The following is a 22,589-nucleotide window of genomic DNA, read 5'->3' as shown; positions in this document are numbered from 1 at the left end:
GAACCTGTTTTTTTTTTTTTTTTGGTACAGTTGCTGTAAAACTAAGATACACATCACACAGAAAAAAGTTTTTGTAGATAGACCCCTGCATTTTGTTCTTCTTTATGGCAGAGTTTCTGTCAATACTTTAAATTGGCAGACTGTGATCCGTACATTGACTTTTTTTGTTTGCATTGAGCAGTGGATTCTCTGAAAGCAATGCAGTTATTTTTTAGTTTATATGATGAGGAAGAATTTGTTTCTGCTTAAATGTGAGTAGAGTATTAAGTAGCGTGGCCTAAATAATTGAAAGTAATGCATCAGTGGCATTGCTACTTTGTTATTATTGTGTATGCCACTGGATAGATTTCAGTATCTTGCATGGTAGTACAGTTTTAAAATGCTTTGTAGTGGCAAGCTGTCAGTATAACATTTCTGTGCATCTTTGAAACGTTGTATGGCCCAGATAGTCCATCTCAGCTCTTCTCTATATGTAATTCATTAGAACTTCATGTATATAGAAATATTTTAATATATATTAAAATATATATTTATATTTTATTTTTACCTTATAAAAGCACACACTCTTCTTGTTCTCAGATGCCTTTTCTTTTCTCTTTTCTTTTTTGATTCTGTGCTTATGATACTTGTATGTGAAATGTGTCAATTAAAAGGGCGTGCAGTGGTGTCTTCTGAAGGAGGAGGAAGTCGTTCCCTGCATCAGAGCTATGGAAGGGCGTAGAGGACGACCACCAAATCCAGACAGGCAGCATTCTAGAGAGGAGTCAAGAATGAGACGTCGCAAAGGCCGACCTCCAAATGTTGGAAGCACTGAATTTCTAGACAGCACTGATGCGAAGCTTTTAAGAAAGCTACAGGCTCAAGGTAAGGAGTACTTCACTGCTTTCACGAACACATGAGAGTGTCAGTACATGGAGAGTTAATGTTTTTTCTGAAGAGATGTATTTTAGTAATACACAGCGTTTCATTGTAGAACTTTGTCAAATGCTTTTATTGAAGCCCTTTCCTATTTCACGATCAGTAAATATATGTTAATCAAGTTTGAAAGCTTATTCTTTAATTACTTTAGTTACATAGGTTAAAAAAGCAGACATCCAATGTTTTGGTTGCTCTTGTTGTTTTTATTTTAAATTTGCATAAACAAAAAGATCTCTATGTGGTCTCTGTTACTGGCTCAAACAACGCTGGAACTAGAAATTAGCTTTTTCACCCTCCTTAGAGTCTCATTTTCCACCCTACCCCTACACCATGTTTATGATTGAATGAAAGAAAACTGATTTCAATAGGCAGAGGACAAAGTTGTATGATTTAAGCTGGAGAGAACAGGATTAGGTAATTAATTAAAGTAACAAATAAGGAAAACAGTAATTCCATTATTTCTGTATTAAATGTTGGTCTAGTACTCTGTGACAAGTTCTTCTTTAAAAAGAAAGAAATCACCTTTTAAACAAAGCAGCATTACCAGTCAGATGCTATCTCACACTTCATGGGTAAATTTCTCCTCCAAAAGCAGTGCATTATTTTTGTAGAAACTGTTATATTCTTTTTCTCTTGCATACCTACTTACAGTACGCATATCACTGTGTGTATATATACAGTAGATACCACAGACAGTCATTGGTAGTTGAATGTTTTCAAGATAAAACGTGCAAAAATAAATCAACTGACTTCTGGTTCTTCACTTCATACAAGTGTATGGGAATATGAGTTGTATCTTTATTGTTAGAGAACACTGTTTTTATGAACTTTTCCTTCTTGTTGTAACAGAAATAGCTAGACAAGCAGCACAAATAAAGCTACTGAGAAAACTCCAGAAGCAGGAACAAGCCCGAGCTGCCAAAGAAGCAAAAAAACAGCAAGGTATGCATCAGACCTGTGAGAGGTTACTTTGAAAACTATGGATGTGAAGTTATCTGTCCTTCATCTTTTTCTGCTGATACTAATTTTTTGTTTGCTTTTCTTAAAAGCTATTATGGCAGCTGAAGAAAAGCGGAAGCAAAAAGAGCAGATAAAGATAATGAAGCAGCAGGTAAATTGAGATGGCTAATTAAGCTCTTAATTATTTCATAATACAGTGTATACTTTTAAAGCTCTAAATAAAATGTACAAGTTTGCTTAGCTTTATTTTATTTATTTATTTATTTAGCTTGTGTGTGTGTGTGTGTGTGTGTGTGTGTGTGTGTGTTTGAGAAATGAAACATTGAAACATGCTTGTGTCAGCCTGTGGCTGTTGCCTCATTCATATTTCTTGTTTTTCTTGTTACTCTTCAGCATGTATAAAATTCATTCCCCTACACGACGAATTAACTCATCCAGATCTGTCAAAACCCAAAGTCTCTATCTGGGAGTACTAAAGTCCACTTCACTGTGAATGCATTCTTCATGCTACTTGGGTGTGACGCTTACTAGCTGACGTACTCTGAGTTTAGCAATACTCAGATTCTGCATGTTGCCCCAGTGTCTCGTAATTGATTGAGAAGCCACTAGAATGAAGGTAGAAATTAACAATTTGAGATTTCTATCTTATTAGGTGAGATTGCATCAAGTCACCCTTTTCATGGTATAGCTCCCATTTTCATTCATTCCCAGATATCTCTACCATTGCCTGTTAGGACTGAATGCTGCTAGTTCACTTACAGAGTCATCTGCTCCCTTTAAAGGTGTAAAAAAAATAAAATACAGCTATGACTTCTTAAACATGAGCATCTATGCATAGCTGTGAGTGTTTGTTCCTTCAGGGGTATACAAGACATCTTCTAATGTTTTGTTCTTGTCATTCATTTGTTTTTTGGTAAGACAATGTAAACTTTTCTTCGTACTGTCTTTAAAAAAATAAACAACACGATACAATTTTCTTTCCTTTGTAGGAAAAGATTAAGCGGATCCAGCAAATCAGAATGGAGAAAGAACTTCGAGCTCAACAGATTTTAGAGGTAGACATAATGGCTCAAGTAACACAATTCTTTTTTTAAGAATGCTGTCCATTAGGAATCACACATGTAGTGAAGTGTGTAACCAAGTAAGCAGATCTAACGACACACATTTAGGGGGGTCAGATCAAAAATTTCTGTTCTTAAATATTTCATCTTAAAAAAAAAAAAAAAAAAAGAATAGAAATAAGGAAACCTAACTTAAACCCAAATCTTGGAAATACTCATGAGTTCCTTACTTCCTGCATAAATAATCTTGTTATCCAAAAAATTGCTTGGAATGTATTCTTAATACATAATGTCACTTTGAATGCTTTAAGGTGTAATTTATTTCTAGACAGATTATTTTCAAATTGTGATGTTCTTGTTGAGTGATCTATTTTGCGTGCACAGGCAAAAAAGAAGAAGAAAGAAGAAGCAGCAAATGCTAAATTACTGGAGGCTGAAAAACGAATAAAGGTTAGTTTAGATGTGCTGCAAATGTGAGTTATTTTCAATAACGTCTTAATAGGGAAAATCAGGAGCTGTCATTCACTGAGTATGGAACTGAATAGAAATGGCATATGAATACATTTGTTAGAATATGTATGTTATGTTTTTTAAATGTGTAACATACACCATCTTGTACATGTATGTGACATACAGAAGGACAGAAAAACACTTCCATGCAGATGCTATTTTCTTTATACCGTTACTTGAAGTTTTTCTTACTTGATATTTGGTTTGCATTACTTAAAATACTTGTACAGCAGCATCATTCATGATATTCTTTCAAGCACACTGTATCAAAATATTTTGCTGTTTCACAGCAAATGAAGTCTTGTATAGGCTGTGTGTATAGAAGCCTCTACAACTTTTCTGCAAACGCTGGAAGAAATGGTTCATATGTGCACTTCTCTTACTGCTTTAGTGTTTATTCTTGGTGTACTTTAACACTGAATTCCCAACTCAGAATACATGCAATTACTCTTCTGTAGCCAATATATGAAATAAAATTTTTATTGGGATGTGCCATTTCACTATACCAAAATGTGTTTATTGGGATGTACATTTGGATATCTTAAATACATTTCTTTTGTTTAAGGAAAAAGAGATGCGAAGGCAACAAGCTGTTCTTCTCAAGCACCAGGTGAGTGTGCATTTATTTGAACAGACAGTCAGAATGCCAATTATAAACCAGTACTTAAGTTGTATGGGGGATAAAAATCTTTAAAATATGCCCTTTAAAATTTTTTGGGTTTGATTCCTGCAAATTTTTTCTTTCATCTTATGATTTGTTGCTTGCTTTGGTATTGGGGTCTTTTGGGGGATTTTAAAGTGGTTTTATGACTCTGTGATTTCTGTTTCATAATACTGTGCCAACTCTTTCTACCAGGAGTTGGAGAGGCATAGACTAGATATGGTATGGGTATGTTTATTTTTGTACATCTAACACCGCATTGTGATTTGGTTGTGATATGGTTGTCATAGCAATGCATAAAATGTAGCACTGGCTGCTGTCATATTACATACTGCTGCATGGCTTTACAGCGCAGTGCATTGCATACATCTGCTTGTCTTGTCTGTTAAGGAAAAAAAAGATGTCTCAAACATATAAATAGAATGTGACAATCTATAAATGACTTTCTAAACTGTAATCTGTGTTGATGTCCCAGTGCACATTGGACTACTGTATAAAATCAGGGAATAACAAATGCAAACATAAGTAGGTTGTCACATGAACAATTTTCTAAACATTGTCCCGTTCATTGGGAATGTATCCAGAGGACTTTAGCAATGATTTGGATTAACTTGCTTTAGAAGTCAGGGTTGTATCTCTCCCAAGTTTGTAAAGTACTGAACAAACTAGCTGTCAGTGTAACATAGCATTATAATTGTTAAGTAAAACATTAGGCTGATAATGGTAGCCTCACTGAACTAGGTGATACAATTTACATTGCTTTTACTGGCGTTACGATCTACTCTACAGCTTTTAAGGCTTTTAAGAAAAAAACATACATACTGCTCTAGAATGCAGCTCCTTAATGTATTTGAAGTAATTGACAAAGTTTACTGAGGGACAGGCATCAATAAATTGAGTTCATGTATGTATATGTGCCACCATTAGCTTGTTTAGAACTGATCTGGAGCTGCAAAAATTCATCATACTAATTTGTTGCTTGATCATAAAAATGTTAATATATGCAATATTTAAAACAACCAGTTTAAAAATTTCTGCTGATTGGCTATTGAAGTAAATATCAAGTTCCCTAATAGCAGATGTAAGGTAACTGACCTGTTCCAGCCAACCATTATGCTTTTTGTTCTGCCAGCTTATGAAGGAGCAGCATCACAACTGACCATAAGTAAATTTGTATGCTTCTTTTTTACACTGTCTCCATGTTCATTGCTTTACCTTTTTGCTTTTGATTGTTCTTGTATTTTGCTTTCTAAACCTGAACTAAAACATGCACAGACTTGGCCATTCTGTATTTAGTATTTACTGTGACTTGTCTATTAATGCTAAACTTGCACTCAACGTTTTAACTGATATTAATGTGTGGGAGTAGTTTAGTTCTAATCTTATCTGCTTCAATAGGAACGAGAGAGGAGAAGACAGCATATGATGCTTATGAAAGCCATGGAAGCACGTAAAAAGGCGGAAGTAAGTAATCAACCTCTGACAGTTTTGATTTTTTGATATTTCATTCCATGGTGATCTGTAAAAGAGCTTTGTCCTTCATTGTCCTGTAGCTACAGTCACATGGTGTGTCATTTGTACACAGCGCAGCGCCAGGAAAAGAAGCAATTGGCAGAAATTTAAATACAACAAATTCCTTTTAAACATAAGAAAACTTTGTTTATTTTGAGGATGGTTTAACAGTAGAACCAAGGAAGCTGTGAAGTTCAGCCTACTTGAGTGGGGTTTTTACTGGGCAGAAGTGGAACTGGATGATCTCAGAAGGTTCTTTCCACCCTTGATGATGATGTCTCTTTGTCACAAGACACCAAGTAGTGACTTCAGAGCCCTCCGTATTTCCTAGAAAGGAAGTTTGTTGTTTTTTTCTTTTTCCTATAGTTCTTGGGTATATGGACAGATAGATCATCATCATACTTGTCAGACTTCTTGAACAACTTTTATTCAGTGCTTAGGGGTAAAATTGCACATCTTATGCCAGTCCAAAGTTATTGGACTTGTGGATTGTCTATGAAACCATGCAGATAGGGTTACTACACCAAAATACATGTATTTTTTCAACTTAAAAAGTACTGCTGCATTACAGAAGACACATGCTTCACCTCTCATTTTGCTTTACTAAAATACGTAGTCTGAAATTCTCAGTCAGGAGATAGAGCCCTAAAGGTTCATGTTATTTTATGTCCAAACATTTTACCTTATCTCTCTGTGATTCTAGTTATTTGGCTTACTTTCTTTTTAAAATGTATTAACATTAAGCTTGTAACAAAACACTGCTTGATTTCACTTTACAAAATTTCAGGCTTTTTCTAATGCTGACCATTGAAACATCTAGATTTTTTTGTTTTGTTTCTGAAAACCATTCAACCATTTTCAACATTGCTGCACTTTGTTTATGATAAGTGTTTCTTAATATTTCTTGTGATCGCTTTCATTTATATAAACTTACTGTATCACAACTGGATCTGACAGCACTTGAGTATTATGAGGATTAGTGCTGAAAATTCTTCACACCTTCTGCACTGCTTAATTGGTTGTCCGTTGGCTAACTGAATTGAGGTGTTTCTTCTAAAGTACTGCAAAACTAAACTGAATTACCATAAGCACATTGTTACCTTGCTTATAAATTAAGGAATATTAGATGGCTTCCTTAAAGGTGGAAAAAAGCATTCGTGAGAAGCTGGTAGTCTGCATTTGCACAACCTAAACCAATACCTATCAAAGTACTTCCATCAAGTACACTAATCAGATCCTTAACTAGTTAAATATTCCTCTTAGTCATAGCACCATTTGAAAGACAACAAAGTTTCCGTGCTCTTAAGCTATTGTAAGCCTGCTAGAACTTAGCTGAATAACTGGTTCAGAGTTCTGGACTCAATTTCATTACAAAACTGCAGATGGAAGTAGGTTATAGCCTTCATAAGGCAAGCATTTGCAGTGAAACTGCTTGTTTGTGACTAGGTTAGCTTTCTTTGTCTACTTTTAGTAGACAAGGATAAATTAATTTGCATCTTGATTCATCTTGGGAGGTTGTTTGCAAATACAACCCTGATACTATCTTCGAGGGAGTATCAGTGCTAAAATATAGTATCTAATTTTTTTGTTTTACTTTTTATGTTTTTTTGTATATGAAACTATTTTTTGCATATGAAATCTGAGACAATTTATGCTAGTGATAGTATGAATAAAGTAGACATAGTTAAGAGGTTGAAGTAATATAACCATTATCATATCATCTGTTCATCAGAGAAATAGTTTAATCTTCTCTTAGACACTGAAGAATGTTCATGAATTTTATTTAACTTTAAAAGTAGCAGATGGTAATCCAGAAAAACTAAACAGGACGTTGGATTAAGGTATCTTTGAGGGTAACTTCCTGGTACAGGCACTGGACAAATGATCCATAGGTGAATTATTGCTGGACGTGGTGCTCACCAATGCTCATTAGAGAGGTTAAGATTGGAGGCACTGTTGGCTGTAGCAAACATGCCCTGGGTGAGTTTGTGGTCTCAAGGAATCTGGGCCTGGTGAACGGGTGGAGTCAAACTTCTGGCTGTTCAAGGAATCAGTGGGTGAGATCCCCTGGGAAGCAGTCCTTAGGGGCAGGAACACAGCAGAGCTGGCAAAGAAAGGATGGCATCTTGAAGGATGCCTTTCTGACAGCACAAGAGCTCTCTGTCTCCCAGCACAAGAAATCAAGCAGAGGAGGCTGGAAACCAGCATGGCTGAGCAAAGACCTACAGGTCAAACTGAGGGATAAGAAGGGCATGTACAGGCAGTTAGGAGCAGGAATGTGCATCCCAGGAATAATACAGAGATGCAGTCCAGACATGCAGAGATGGGATCAGGAAAGCCAAGGTGCAGATGGAACTGAACTTGGCAATGGATGTGAAAAATAATGAGAAGAGATTCTACAGGTACATTGGTCAGAAGAGAAAGGCCATGGAGAGCCCAGTCCCTCTGAAAAAATGAGAAGGGAGAACTCCCTACAACAAACAGGGAGAAGGCTGAGGTACTCAGTGGTACATCAGTGGACAAAAGAAGAGTAACTCTACTTGGACTTCTGTAAAGCCTTTGATGTGGTCCCGTACCACATTCTTATCCAATTTCTACTTCTTACTCATAATGCATTTCACTTCTATATAGTAGAATATTTTCTTAAAGACTTAGGACCAAGACTTGGTGGTATGGAGATGCTGGAAGATCATACATTCAAGACTCCTGGTAAATGTATCTTTAGCAGAGCGTATGAACATTTTTCCCGTAATTAACTCAGAATCAGCGAACAACAAAACATTCTGAAATGTGCATTTGATGCCTACTGTCTTCATTAGGAGTTTTGAATGCTTAGTCATAACAGAAAAGTGGTACTAGTATACTGTGGGTTTTTTTTATAAGCACTTTGGGGGGGAAAAAACCCACAATCATAGCATTTATGTGATTACAAAGATGTATATATTCTGTCATTCAGAATTCACGTCACATATGGAGAAAATACGTGGAACTGCAGTTTTACTTAACATGTCTGCTATGTTAACATCTTACATAGAAATTGATGCATGAGAAGTATGTGTATTAATTGAAATAGCCCAGAAAATATATTAATTCAGTAACTGTGCAAATAAGGGTAGTAAGGGCATAACATTATGAAGATCATTTTCCATAGCAGCAGTAAATAAAGGTCTGATTTTTAAAAAGACAGTATGTTCTGTTTAATAAGTACTGTCATAAGTAGAGTAATAAGTACAGTAATAAGTACTGTAATAAGAGTAATAAGTACAGCTGGAGTAGAATTTAAATTAAAAACTATTGTAGATAAAAAAGATTGCTTCCATATTCCTTGTGTTATTGTGGCTGAAAACATTTCATTGTTATACCTCTGAAATACTAGTGAAACTATAAATGTGTACTCTCACATATCCATTAAATGCAGTAGTGTATGCAGATTCGAAGATTGGTTCATTTAGATTTCACTTGGATTCTGTTATTCTGTTCTGTTTGTGTAGTTTCCACCTTCCTTTTACTTCAGTGCATTCCTTTAATTGCTGTGGTAATTATTGAAATTACGAAATAATGCTTTTCAGATTCTTAGATTGTTCCTCTGTAAGTAGTCATAGGTTTTATTCTCTGCTCTTTTAATTCTCCTAAAGGAAAAAGAGCGATTAAAGCAAGAGAAACGTGATGAAAAAAGGTTAAATAAAGAACGTAAACTAGAACAGCGAAGACTGGAACTAGAAATGGCAAAGGAGCTGAAGAAGCCTAATGAAGATATGTGCTTAGCAGACCAGAAGGTAGTTGTAATAGTTTAAAATGTACATAGGTTGCTCCAAAAGTAACGCTTCCTATTTATTACTTTGGAAACTGCAATAGATACAAAGAACACAACAACAGTATTTGTTAGAGGACATTCCCAGCTACAAAACACTGTTTTTCAGCATAGTCACCACCACTAGCTGTGTATTTTTGCCAGCAATGAACAAAAGCCTGCATGCTATGCTTGTAGAAATCGGTACCAGTGGAGGTGACCACCGTTGCCACTGCTGAAACTCACCACCTGCTGCCTCACTGTGCTCACATTTACTATGTGGGTTCCATAAATGTCCTAGCATTGATCAATATCAGTGGGTGCAGTTTTTTTCTGCATGGAGGAACTCAGTTGCACACCTTTGCTTCGTCCATACTTGCATGTCAGATGCCATCTTGTCAGACTACCTATCTGCTGCCATGTGTTACCCAGCAACAAAATGTAATGTAATATTGGTGGGAAAGGTTCAACTTCTACTCCATACCACCTACATCTGCCTTTGATGTCGTGGGCCAACATAATAATAGGAGGCATTAGTTTCGGAGCAGCCGTTGTATTTTCTTGCCTTATTTCTGTCTTCTGCCTTTGAGAAAATATCAGCTTTCCTTGCAGCCATTCCCAAAGCATTCAAGTGTTGATTTGGATAATTATATTACTATTTGAAGTACATAAATACAGTTTAAGACAACCTCTGAAGTGGTATTGATTTCCTTAGTTAAAACACATTTTTGCTTAAAGGTGGACTTCTTCCTGAAGTGTATTTGCGTAATTGATTTACATTAGTCTGAGTTGCTTTTGCATCAGGACCATGCCTCTTTTCTCAGAAAGTAGGCACTGAATAGAACTTTTCTCAAATGTGGAACTACAATAGGCCATTATTCCAAAATGCTGTTCTTCCAGGCTTCTGTGTTTTTAGTTCCTATCCTTCAGGACTTTACCTGTATGAAGTTCAAGTCCACCTTTCTGAGAATTACACTTCCTGCCGCTCTCAGAGATCTTCAGTACTACCTTCTATAATACTTAGGCTCCAAGTAGTGTCTGAAAGCCCCTCTTATCCAAGAAGTCTTAGTTAGTCTGTGCCCTTATAAAGTAAGTGAAAAAGATGAACATTAATTAAGGGTATTTCAGTATTATAGTAAACTTATGGATGGGGTGTGGGGGAGCAGCTCTTATATTGCCTTCACCTTCTATTGTTCATATGCTGTAGGTCATATGAAAGTACTAATAAAAAAGTTACCCTCTGAAATATGCTACTAAATCTTTGTTTTTTCCTATTTCAGGCTTTGCCAGAGCTGCCTCGCATCCCAGGCCTTGTTCTGTCTGGAAGCACATTTTCAGATTGTCTCATGATAGTACAGTTCTTGCGTAACTTTGGTAAAGTTCTTGGCTTTGACGTGAATACAGATGTGCCTTCCCTGAGTACTCTTCAAGAAGGTTTGCTGAACATAGGGGACAGCAGAGGAGAAGTACAGGACTTGCTTGTAAAGCTTGTCACTGCAGCTGTTTGTGATCCAGGACTTGTTACAGGATACAAGGTAATGGAAAAATAATCCATTATTAAAAAAAAACAAAAACAAAAAACAGCAATCCAACTGAACAAAAAATAACCCAAATCCTAGGCTTACGAATACTTTCTTTGTAGTGTGTGAAATGATCCACTTGTGCTGTGCCTCTTCTTATTTAACTTCTTTATTTAATATTATTATTATCTCTATTCTTAACAACATGTAAAGGAGCAGACCTTCTCTTTTTCTCTCCATTAAAGATTTTCAGTTGCGTAGTCAAAAGAAATATCCTTGCTGATATAAAATAAATAAATCAGCAAATAAAACCACATAACTATTTTATAAACAGTAACGCAGATTGCAGTGAAAATAGCATTTTCAACTGTGATTGATTGAAACATCCTTCTTTTAGGCTAAAACTATTCTTGGGGAGCACTTACTGAATGTTGGCATCAATCGAGATAACGTGTCTGAGATTTTGCAGATATTTATGGAGGCTCATTGTGGGCAAACTGAGCTTACAGAGAGCTTGAAGACAAAAGCTTTTCAGGCACATACTCCAGCTCAGAAAGCAGCAGTGCTAGCTTTCCTTGTCAATGAGTTAGCTTGCAGCAAAAGTGTAGTCAGGTAAGTTACTTTTCAAACAAATATATTTAAAAATAGTTATTAAAATGTTATATTTAAAAACATTGTACAGACTGTTTTGTTCCAAGATGCTTCTTGATGTTCTTAGAATGAAAGCTGAAATGTGCTGTTACTTCTTGTCTTTATGTACTTCTAATATTTTGGAAGATTAGAAATTTTTCCTTGTTTGGTCTCTTTTTCATTTTTGCTTTCAAAACTTGAAGTAAAATTTATTCTGTTCTTGGAGAAGATGTGGTTGATTACAAATAAATTTACTAAGTATTCTTGGGAATAATTAAGAAGAGTTGTGTAATGATTCTGTAAAACTCTCTTTTCCTTTTGATTTTTTTTTTTAATCCTCTTCTGTTCAAATGCAAAGTAGATCATAAACTGAAGTACGAAGCCTGATTTATCATGGCAGTAATTCAAGAAAGTGTATAGTTTGTGTAGGCAGTGATGTATAGCATTCTATAAGTAAAAGAAGCTGTCACATAAAGCATACAAAAACCTAGCAGTATGTGATAAGAAGTTAGGAAGTGACTACCTTTGGGATATCTATTCCTCTGTGTGCTTGCTTACTGTGATAGTCTTATGACCAAATTGAATACTGTTTTTGTTGCACGGCTGATTCTGTGTCTCTCGGTGTATGATACACTGCAAAAGTTAACCAGTCTTGTGCAATGCAAGAATGAAAGAAATTATTTGTGTTTTAAAAAGCTGGGAAATGACAAGTTGAGTGGTGCAAGTGCTGTGCAAGTAGTTTGTAAGAGTGTTAATGTGCATTTAATCAAATTAATGACAGCAAGGAACTCCTTCACTTATTACAGATAACCAGCTGTAAAACCAGATTCATAACAGTCTTTCAAAACTGGGTTGTGCTTTATTTTCATCATTGAAACATATATAAACTGCTCAAGTGTTGAGTCTGAAATTTCTCTGATGTGGGTTCCCAGAGAGTTTGCTATACCGAAGCACTCTTGTTCTTTAATTTCTGTACAGGAAGACGAATGTTAGTTTGTAGATGACGGATCCCAGTGAAATGCTATATATGTACTTGTGGTAACTTGTGTTTTGTGTAATGCTAGATGCTTTTTGGCTAATGCAGTTGGAGGCTTCACATTAAATGCAAGCTTTAGAAGAAATGTCAAATTCTTTGAATTACATGCTTCTGAAAACTTGCATTGTATTGTAAATAAAAACTGCCTGATGTCTGTACAGTAGCACAATGCACAGATGTTTCTAATATTGGAACTTCCTAACTTTAAAATCATTTCGTATTTTAAGCGTTTATCTAGTTTATTGAGACAAAAAGTGTCTCCATAAATGTTTGTCAGTAAAAGACATGCAAGTGCACAGTTAATGGTATTTCAATTACCTTTGGATTATTTTGTCTTTGACAGTGAAATTGATAAAAATATTGATTATATGTCGAACTTGAGGAGAGATAAATGGATGGTTGAAGGCAAACTTCGGAAGTAAGTTTCATTTCCTGAAGTATCACTATGTATTGCTTTTTTGCATTTGCTCATATATGCTGCTATATGGTCTATTGATTCTAAGGACAAAAATAGCTGATTCCATTACAGGTTTACCAAGAAGTTAGTACCTGAACTACCTAATTCAGGTGGACATGAATTTAGAATGGTCCTGCACCGGTCTTTTATAACATGCTAAGGAAGAGGTTTTTGCCTCTCATAATTAGAGTTAAGTCCATTTTGTATTCTTTGGGAAAAAAAGTGAAATCTACTTTATTGGAATATTACAGGAGCTGTCATATTGTGATTGACATTATAAGTTTATTTGGACCTACCATACTTAGCAGTGTTCTTTCTGAAAGGCATTTTAAGACATGGTTTTCATGCAACCGTCACCCATCAAATTTTGCCAATTTATATTACATAATATTAACACTTCCATTTTATGTTTGTTACATCATTCCCTATACTTAGGGATCATCTCTAGCATGCAAACATTGAGATATTTCAATATTTTTATTTAAAATAAAATTGGAATTTTTAAAGGGTTCTTCAGCTTCATACCCACTGTTCTCCCATCCTACAAGACAAAATTCCATACAGCAAGCATAATGGCTCCAACTACCAGGAAGCTAGAAGGCATAAATTTCATGAATCACAGGTGGTAAAAATGTATAGCCAGACTCTACTTTCTTATTTCTTGGTCATCTTTACCTCTAACCAGGAACGGTGAATCCTTTCTTAACCCTTGCTTTAGGTACTTACGTTTCTAATCTTGTTTCTCCCTTTTTTCCCTTTAATGTATCTGCGAAGGAAGAAGGAAGAACTAAAGAAGAAGGACAAGAGGGAGGTAGAGGAAAAAATAAGACCAATAAAAAGAAATTCTCTACTAATAATGCAAATCCCCGTCTATGCAGGCTTAATGCATTTTATCTCTTAGGATAGTACACGTGCCTTTTCCTGTCTTCATCTGTAACCCTTCTGTGATTCTACGTAGTTCTAGAAGTGTCAGTAAAGTCCTATTTAGCCAATTATTCCTTAACAGAATGGGACCCTTGCCTGTCCTTGTCCCCCATGGGGCCACTTAATCTTTCTCTCCCTCCATCGAACTGTAAGTACTGGTAGATTAGAATCCTCCTTTTTCTTGTCATCTTTCTTTTCTTTGCCTTCAGATAGTGGGGAATAAGACCCTAAAGTCCCATGCTCCTCTTCATTTCTAAAATCATTTCTCTATTTCTTGCTTTTTCCCTTCCTGTGTGGATGTGAGGTAACAGTAGTGCTGATCCTACTGTGAAGTGTAAGTGTTGTGGGAGTGTTCTGAGACATTCTTTCCTTCTTTGAAGTCACTAGATTTGACTCATCTATCTCATCCTTGATTCAAAATCTTTGAATTTTTCACTTTTTTTCTGATGAACTCTCAGAAGCTTTTAAGAAAAGCCTTCACTGATCAGTTTAAAATAGTGCTCTCTTTGTATGTCAGATGATGATTTTTATAAACTCTTACAGCTGTTCTGGGGCTTCTCTGAAAAGGAACCTGTCCATTTAAGTCTTCTGTTTGATCTTTTTTCTGCTTCCAGGTTTTTGTATGTTGTCTTCCCCAATCATTTCAGAGCTCACTCTGGTTTTTAAACCTTCCAGTTCCAAATAGTTTTAGGAATATCTGGTCTGTTGACTACTTGCCATATGATCAATGGATGTGTACTCTTCTTATATGCACACAAACCTCTACATGACCCTCAAAACACAAACTCATATGTGGGAAATATGTAGTAGTAGAATAAAGGATACTGAGAAATGGATGTATTGCAACTCAGCCTGGTTTACCAGATTGTTTGTATATGCTGTGTAAATCATCATACCATGATGTCCAGGTTGCCTTAAAGTACATCCAAGTGAGATGAGAAGAGATTCTGCATGTGTCAGAAGATTTTTTTTGTCACGAACAGATTGTTTTTTATGCTTATGATCCAACTGTTGATGAGATTAGCTCCTCAACTGGATATGAAGAATATCAGAAGGAAAAGAAAAAAAAAAAATATATATATATATATGCACGTATACAGACACACACACATGCACACACACACACACACAAAAAATCTCCATGTATGTTGATTTATAAAAAAAAAAAAACAACAAAACATTAGAATCCAAGGCTGAAAAAAGGCTCCTTGTAGGGAGGCCTTTCCCTTTCCCTATCCCTTTCCTTTTCCTTTTTTTTTTTTTTTTTTTTTGCTTGTTTTTGTTTCCTTTGAGGTTTTGAACTGAATTCATTGATAAGTATAATCATATTTATGGTCAGAAACTGAACTCTGATGTGCTTTGGCTTCTTCTGTGGAATGAGAGGTTGCCTCTAGAGCCTTCTCTTTTGCATTTAGGAGTGAATCTTGTTACAGTCAGCATTTTTGTAAAAAGTATCTGTCTCATCATATCAAATAATCTTTCTTTGTGCTTTCTATATCACAGATATTGTCAGAAGACTGTCTCACCTGAGATGATTTTATTACTAGATAATTGTAACTTCCGGTGTCTCCTCTTCCACTACATGCCTTCTTCTTGACATCTCTTTTGTCACTTGGTCAATGTAAAAAGCAATTTAAAGAAATGGAGCATAGCTTCTTTAAGGATAATACCTGTTTCTTTACGGAACTTTGAAATACTGCAGAAGATGATTTTCATTACAGCATTCTTTTTAACATGCTGGTATTATAGAATCATAGAATCACAAGGTTGGAAAGGACCTACAAGATCATCTAGTCCAGCCGTCCTCCCATTACCATTGCTACTACAAGCCACTAAACCATATCTCATAGCTCCTCATCCAGACGCCTCTTGAACACTGCCAGGGACTGTGACTCCACCACCTACCTGGGCAGGAGGTGGTGTCATACATCTTATAAGTTAATTACTCTCCAGTGAGACCATCTCAATTGTAAATGATGATGGTAAATCAAAAGCAGTGTTACCTAAGGGTAGGAATTATATCCTGATTTTGGATAGGAGGTAATTCTGATTTGGGAAACTTTCATTATTTGAGAGCTAAGAAGGATAATGTTAAGAGAATGTGATATTTAGAATTTCTTTTCCTTGCTATTTCCTGGTATTTGATTTTAGTACAGAAGTTATGATGAATGCTTAAAAAATAAATCAGAAGGTGAATTTTTCTTCCATGATCTGATGAGCGTTACAGGTTAGGAAGAGCAGGCGTAAGTCACATATCTGAGTATCGCCTACTGTTTTGTGTACTGGACTTCACAGCATCCTTTATGGTTACAGAAGTCTTTCTGGTCTTTATGTGAAAGGAAAGATGAGTGAAAGAAAGTTTTTTGAGTGAAGGTTTTCTTCTGTTGGCCATACACCTAGGTAGTAGCAAGAAAATCATGCCACACTTACAAATCTGAACATTTTTTCTAAGTTACGTTCTCATTGATTTCTACCTCTACACAACTTTGTATAAAAAGAGCTGCTTTCTGACGCTTGTGTTGTTACAAAAAGAGGGCATTTCTGATTTATTTCCATTCCTACTTGTAGTGTCGTGCAAGCTTCCTTTGGTGCTTTCCAACATTGTATCTCTATTTTCAGCTCTAGCAAAAGTAGCTTTTTTCATTTGTTATCATTTATTTTAGATGTATGAATGAGTTGTGTTTCCTGATCACTGAGCTTCATCTGCTTACTCACTTCATTTTTAGTGAATTGTCTTCCAGATTATCTCAATCTTATTTGTCTCTAAAATTGCTCCACCACACAGCATTCAATCCAGTTGCTGACGAGTGGCTTGGTTTGATTACCGTACGGATGATTACTGTACATAGGTACAAGTTTCCAGTCCAGCTGAACAGGACTTGATAGTGTGAAGTTACCGTAGAAAAAAGTAAATCTTCTAAAAAAAATTAACTCGACAGACATCTCAGAGGGACTCAGTGAGCTAAGGCTTTTTGTACCAGAACTGAAAATAGTACTTGCTTCCAAATTCACTGGAAGGCTTGGGAAATTTTTTATCCAGAATATAATAAATTACTAAAATAGTTGTAAGAGGGCTACTACCAGTTGAACAGTGACAACTTCATTAAAATCTGTGCTGTTTGGTACTGGCGTGGTTTTATCAGCGTTATAAAAAGCTGATACTTTTGTCAGAGTACATCTATCAAGAAGCCAGTACTTTTACAACACTCATCATATTTGTAGCCACTTGCTGTATGGAATATTGTGTTGTAGGATGGGAAGAGAGAGAAGTATGACAAGGGAGAATTACGTGCTGGTAATTGTGTTTGTCGTTACCGTTCTACTTTTCCCATCCTACCTTCTTCCAGCCATCTCTTACAAAATCTTTGTCTTCCCTACACGTTTATGAATCTCTTCTGAGTCAGTTGCATTTTTTGGTCTGCATTATAAGTGATTAGGCCTGGCTATCTATACCTCCTGCGATTCAGCATGTTTGCCTGCTAGCTTCCTGATAGGTGGAACTGTAATTTTTGCTGTGTGGGATCTTGTCTTATAGGGTTTTTATAGAAGAAGAAGGTCTACAACAACTATAATTACTGGTATGTAAGTTTCCTTTTTCTTTCATAAAAGGAAAAATAAGGATTTGATTGAATCTCCTAATAGTTTAGGTAACCATGACTTCTCAAAGAAGAAAATATGTCATACAATGGAAAGATCAGCCAAAGGCCTGTGCTAAAGGGAAATAATATATAATAACTAAATAATAACTAAAAAAAAACCACAAAAATCTGAAATGAAAAAAATTACTTTGAAACCAACCTTGCTGTTGCCATGCAAATACAAAGAAATTCATACGTTCAGCTTAGGATTTTTCCTCCCTTTTTTTCTTCGACAGCTGTTTCATAAAGATACTCTTAACTGCATAAAACAGAGGCCAAATAGTTCTTTCTTCTAATTGTCTTTCCTGACTTTTCTATAACACTCTTGTATTCCATTTTTTTAAAATGATTACGTGATAAAATTTACCTGGAAGAAACAGTAATTCTAGGCAGAATTGGATAAGAGGTTTAAGGGCTTTCTGTAACCTGTTTTTTTTTTTCCTGTTGCTTAATGGCAATAAACAGGTAATAAAATGTAGAGCATCATAGAACAGAAGAGCTAATTTGACATAAAATGATTCACTTTTAATCACACAGGAACAAAGGTATGTTTGTGCTACAAATAAGCTCCATAATTTCACTCCTTGTCATGTTTTTGAAGTCTTAGAATCATTCATGCCAAAAAAACTGGCAAAAGAGATGCTACAGGAGGTGGTGAAGTAGGAGAGGAGCCGCATTCTTTGGAAACACCAACACCAGGCCGCAAACGGAGACGAAAGGGTGGGGATAGTGATTATGATGATGATGATGACGATGATAGTGATGATCAGGCAGATGAGGATGATGAGGATGAAGAGGACAAAGAAGATAAAAAAGGAAAGAAGGCGGAAGTTTGTGAGGATGAGGTGGGAGATTTTAAATATTGAAATGGAACTAACTGGTAAATTGAAACTTGCTCCCCTTTTGTTTCCCTGCAACATTAGGGTTCTCTGCACCACTTCCCCAAAATCTTACAGTAAGAATGAAGGAAAAATATTTTACATCCATTTTATTTAAGTTTTTTTGAGTAAGTTGTTTTCAAGAGTGTGTTTTTCTTTTCTTGATAGCTTTCTGCTTGTTTTGGCTTCATCTTAATTTTCCTGAAATTTTGAGAGTTTGCACAAGATCCTGAGAACTACAGTATTTTTAGCAAATGAGCGCAAACTGATGTTGCAATTAGTGGAGAATAAAGGGCATTTTTAATTAAAAAGACACATTAAGTTGTATCTAATATTTGTCTATTTAAAAAATGTACCTGTGACGTTGCCACGTGTCTTTTCATAACTTCTTGAGGATAATGAATAATGCAGAAAGTACATTTCAGTGCTCAGTTGTACCTGATACACACGTTGATAATGTTTTTACTACTCAATATTAGATGAGGTGCGGGAAGGATCATTGAACGTTGTTAGTTTGAGCTGAATTGTATCTATTGTAGACAAAATGAGTTTTTGTAGCATGCCATGGGCTCGTAACATTGACTGCAGAACTCCAGCTTTTCATGCTGCATGAAGAGACAAGCAGTACAAAATACCATTGGCTCTTTGAACAGTACATGCATGCAATGTGTGAACTCAGATTTTTGGAAACACCCTTCGTTAGCGACCCAACTAGTTTCTAGAGTAGGAACAGCTCTTTTTGCTGCTCCTCTGAATGTGTTACAATTACTTAGTATGAGTTTAAGAAAATACCTTAGTGGTATAGCATACTCTTCTTACAAAATAATACTTCAGAGTTTAAAATAGGTAATATCTAGGAATCTAATCCCACATCTTTCTACTCATCTTTTACCCTTAAATACAGTCCTACAGTGTGGTACTCTGGAAGTCCTGTAACTCCTCCAGAAAAAATAGTCCATTGCATTTGTGCTATATGTAGTATTTTAGAAGGCTTCATTCTGATTCTCTAATTTTAGAGCCATGGAATATGAAACCATTGCCTTATGTTGTAAGTAATTGGGAGCACCTAGGATGATGATGATGATTAAATTCTTCATTATCCCCAAAGATTTTTCTCACCTATATAAAAGCTCTTCTAATGGAAATAAATGGTATGTTTAACTACACTGGGAAGAAAGAACCATAGGCTTGGTGCATTCCTCTTCAAAAATCAGGAAGGATAATACTGGAACTCTTACAGCGATTTGTCATTTAAAACGGCCCTACAGTTTCTTGTAGACATTGAAATAAGTTCCAAGTATGCTCTGATGAAAGACTGACTGATAAAACTCAACAGATTGTTATTTCTTGCATGAAAAACTCTTTGAAATATATACAAATATTCAAAAAGCTTTGTGGATTATAAGACTAAATTCTGTAGTTCTTTATACACAAAGAGAATTATCTCTTCCAATAAAATAATGTTTTTAGCCAACGTTTTGTAACCATCTTTCTCCTACATATGTATCTGGGATACTATTGAAAGGTAGGTCTTTTTTCCAGCTATGTTGTTCCTAGTCAAATACATTCAACAGGCAAATACTTGTACATTTTTACCCTTAGGATTTGCCTTTCACATCTGAGGTCTTGTTTTCTGTTAAATCTTTTCTACTGTAAAGTTAATAAGAGATAGTATGATTTTATCTGAGATGGTTTTGGTGTGATGGTATGTTTGGTGATTATAGGATGATGGAGACCAGACAGTGAGTGTTGAAGAACTAGAGAAGCAGATTGAAAAACTGACAAAGGTGAGAGATCATGTTGTTTGCGATTTGTATTTGACTGTGGGATTTCAAGACTTGAAATTACAAGCCATTGCCTTCAGTGCTCTCCCTTATTATAAATTTTAATCAGGATCAACTTTCATGTAATGAAAATACGAATGCTACAGCTGTTTATGACACCTGAATTTTAGTCCATTAGTAATTGTTGCATTAGTGGATTTCACACGATCAGTGATCAGAAAGCCGTTGATGATATCTTTCCACATTTCAAGTTGTTGTTCAGATCTAATTGATATACTTCTGTCTGTTGATTTATAAACTTATCATAAAGCTTTGTGTCCAAGGTACAGTGAGATTTTCATTATACAAATGACTGCAGCTCTTATCCTTTGCTACGGTTGGCTAATTGTTGCAACTGTTCAAAACTGATAAAGAGAGATATCTTTGCTTCAGATTTCGAAAGAAGAAACAATAAAAGAGGATGAGGAAACATAACTAAGAGAGTACTATAGGTCAGGCTTTACTCATGGCCCATGTTTTAATAAAAACATGGCCTATGTTTTTATTAAATAGTTTATTCTTTCTGTGAGGAAAGTCTGTCATTTAAAACTTTGTCTCCTGGTTTCTCTCACATCCAAATTACAAAAAAATTAGCAGTCCAGAATTATACCTGTCTTCCAACAGTGTCAATTTAGCAGAGCAAAAAGTGAGTAAAGGAACTGAAATTGTTGGTAGCTTCCCTCAGATAACTCTTTCTGTTTGAATACTCTTATGAACTGGTTAAAATATCTCATTAGTTTTCCATTGGGCTGCAGTAGAGCTCACTGTTTGGCAGTGTTCAAGTGCTCTTTATACCATTTACTCTTATTCCTTAATTTATAGGATTTCAGGTGTTCTCTTGTAATCATTAATAATTTTCTTCTGTGAGAGCAAATGTTAAAAATGTCAAGTCCTAGCGTTGCAAAAACTTGCTTTTAAAGGAAAGCTGATAAATGTAAGGTAAATCAGGACGTGATTACTTTTTCAAGGCATCTCTCCAAGTCAAATAATCAGGGCAGCAATTATGAGTAAGAGTACCATATAATACACACACAAAAAACCTTTAAACCTGCCTTGGTTAAGTCTTGAAATTCTGGTCACTGGCAACCAGTTTTTTTTAATAAACTTTTAAGAATTTGTTTATTTTTCACCTACAGAATTATAACACCTTCCCTTTTTTTAAAACAGCAACAAAGCCAGTACAGAAAGAAGTTATTTGAAGCCTCACATTGTTTGCGTTCAATGATGTTTGGTCAAGATCGTTACAGGCGCCGGTATTGGATTCTGCCCCAGTGTGGTGGCATTTTTGTAGAAGGCATGGAAAGCGGTGAAGGTAAGACACAGAATGATGTCATAGCAGCCTGTGCCATGGCAAGACATGCTGCTAGTCCGTGAGCAATAATTTTGTGTAGTGAGGTCTTTAGGCTTCATCTTCAACCTGAGGCTAAACAGGTAACTCAGAAAAAGTCTTCCATTCATATGATGCTTTCTGATACCATGTTTCTGGTTGGAAGACATTTAATATCTCTTTTGAAGTGAGGATTAATATTTTGTAAATTTTCGGTGTAGTTATGTATGTTACACTTTTTCATATTTACCTACATTTGGTATATTTTGTCTCTTTCTGAATTATTTCTTTGACAGTTAACTCTGCATATGAAAGCAAGATGAACATAGTAGAAATGCTTATTTCTTTCTGTCATTTCTGTTGCTTTTTTGTGTGCAAACGCACAGAATATTTTATGTTTGAAGATTTGATATGTCTGCATGCTTGTTTGGTTTGGATACAGTTTTATTCCTACAAGCTTGTATGATGCTATATTTTGGGTTTGTAATGAAAATAATGCTGGTAAAAGAGCAGTATTACAGTTGTTGCTGAGCGGTGCTTACGGAGTCAGGATCTGTTCTGTTCTTCAAGCTGCCTGCCATCAGCTAAGTTGGGGGTACACAAGAAGGGGACAAAACCTATATAGCTGATACCCACTGATGAAAGACATGTTCCATATTGTATAACATCATGCTGGACAATGAAACTGGGGAGAGTTGGGGGTGAAAAGTGAGGCAGCAATTGTGCGCTGCTTAGCTGCCTGCCAAGGTTAAGCCACAATGGTCTGATAAAATAAATGTGAAAATTATTTTTCACACTGAGAAGTACTGAAGAGTTCTTAATCACCATTGCAACTTCATATCTTTATTTTGCTCACTTACATTTCTTCCAAACTAGTAAATATTAAACTTACTTTATTTAAAATTTGAATGTAATTTTCTGTTTTTCACACAAATATACCATGA

General features: G+C 35.6%; 1 protein-coding gene across 30 annotated transcripts in view; it reads left to right on the top strand.

The window, feature by feature from the left end:
- The window catches only part of BAZ2B (bromodomain adjacent to zinc finger domain 2B), a 108,639-nt gene that overhangs the window by 72,831 nt on the left and 13,219 nt on the right, over positions 1-22,589 (top strand). For 13 of the 30 annotated variants that reach the window (XM_040703311.2, XM_025152125.3, XM_025152119.3 and 10 more), the window contains 15 exons: positions 654-864; positions 1,768-1,860; positions 1,968-2,029; positions 2,868-2,933; positions 3,324-3,389; positions 4,015-4,059; positions 4,306-4,338; positions 5,509-5,574; positions 9,258-9,401; positions 10,693-10,947; positions 11,330-11,544; positions 12,942-13,016; positions 18,219-18,462; positions 20,220-20,282; positions 21,486-21,630. In XM_040703311.2, coding sequence (XP_040559245.1) covers positions 654-864; positions 1,768-1,860; positions 1,968-2,029; positions 2,868-2,933; positions 3,324-3,389; positions 4,015-4,059; positions 4,306-4,338; positions 5,509-5,574; positions 9,258-9,401; positions 10,693-10,947; positions 11,330-11,544; positions 12,942-13,016; positions 18,219-18,462; positions 20,220-20,282; positions 21,486-21,630 — 1,783 coding nt within the window. The remainder of the gene's footprint in view (positions 1-653; positions 865-1,767; positions 1,861-1,967; positions 2,030-2,867; positions 2,934-3,323; positions 3,390-4,014; positions 4,060-4,305; positions 4,339-5,508; positions 5,575-9,257; positions 9,402-10,692; positions 10,948-11,329; positions 11,545-12,941; positions 13,017-18,218; positions 18,463-20,219; positions 20,283-21,485; positions 21,631-22,589) is intronic. The other 17 variants (XM_040703305.2, XM_040703301.2, XM_040703300.2 and 14 more) reach the window with 5 other exon arrangements.

Source organism: Gallus gallus, chromosome 7, assembly GCF_016699485.2.
Source record: "Gallus gallus isolate bGalGal1 chromosome 7, bGalGal1.mat.broiler.GRCg7b, whole genome shotgun sequence".
Taxonomy (NCBI): domain Eukaryota; kingdom Metazoa; phylum Chordata; class Aves; order Galliformes; family Phasianidae; genus Gallus; species Gallus gallus.
This window is presented reverse-complemented; position numbering and strand designations above follow the sequence as displayed.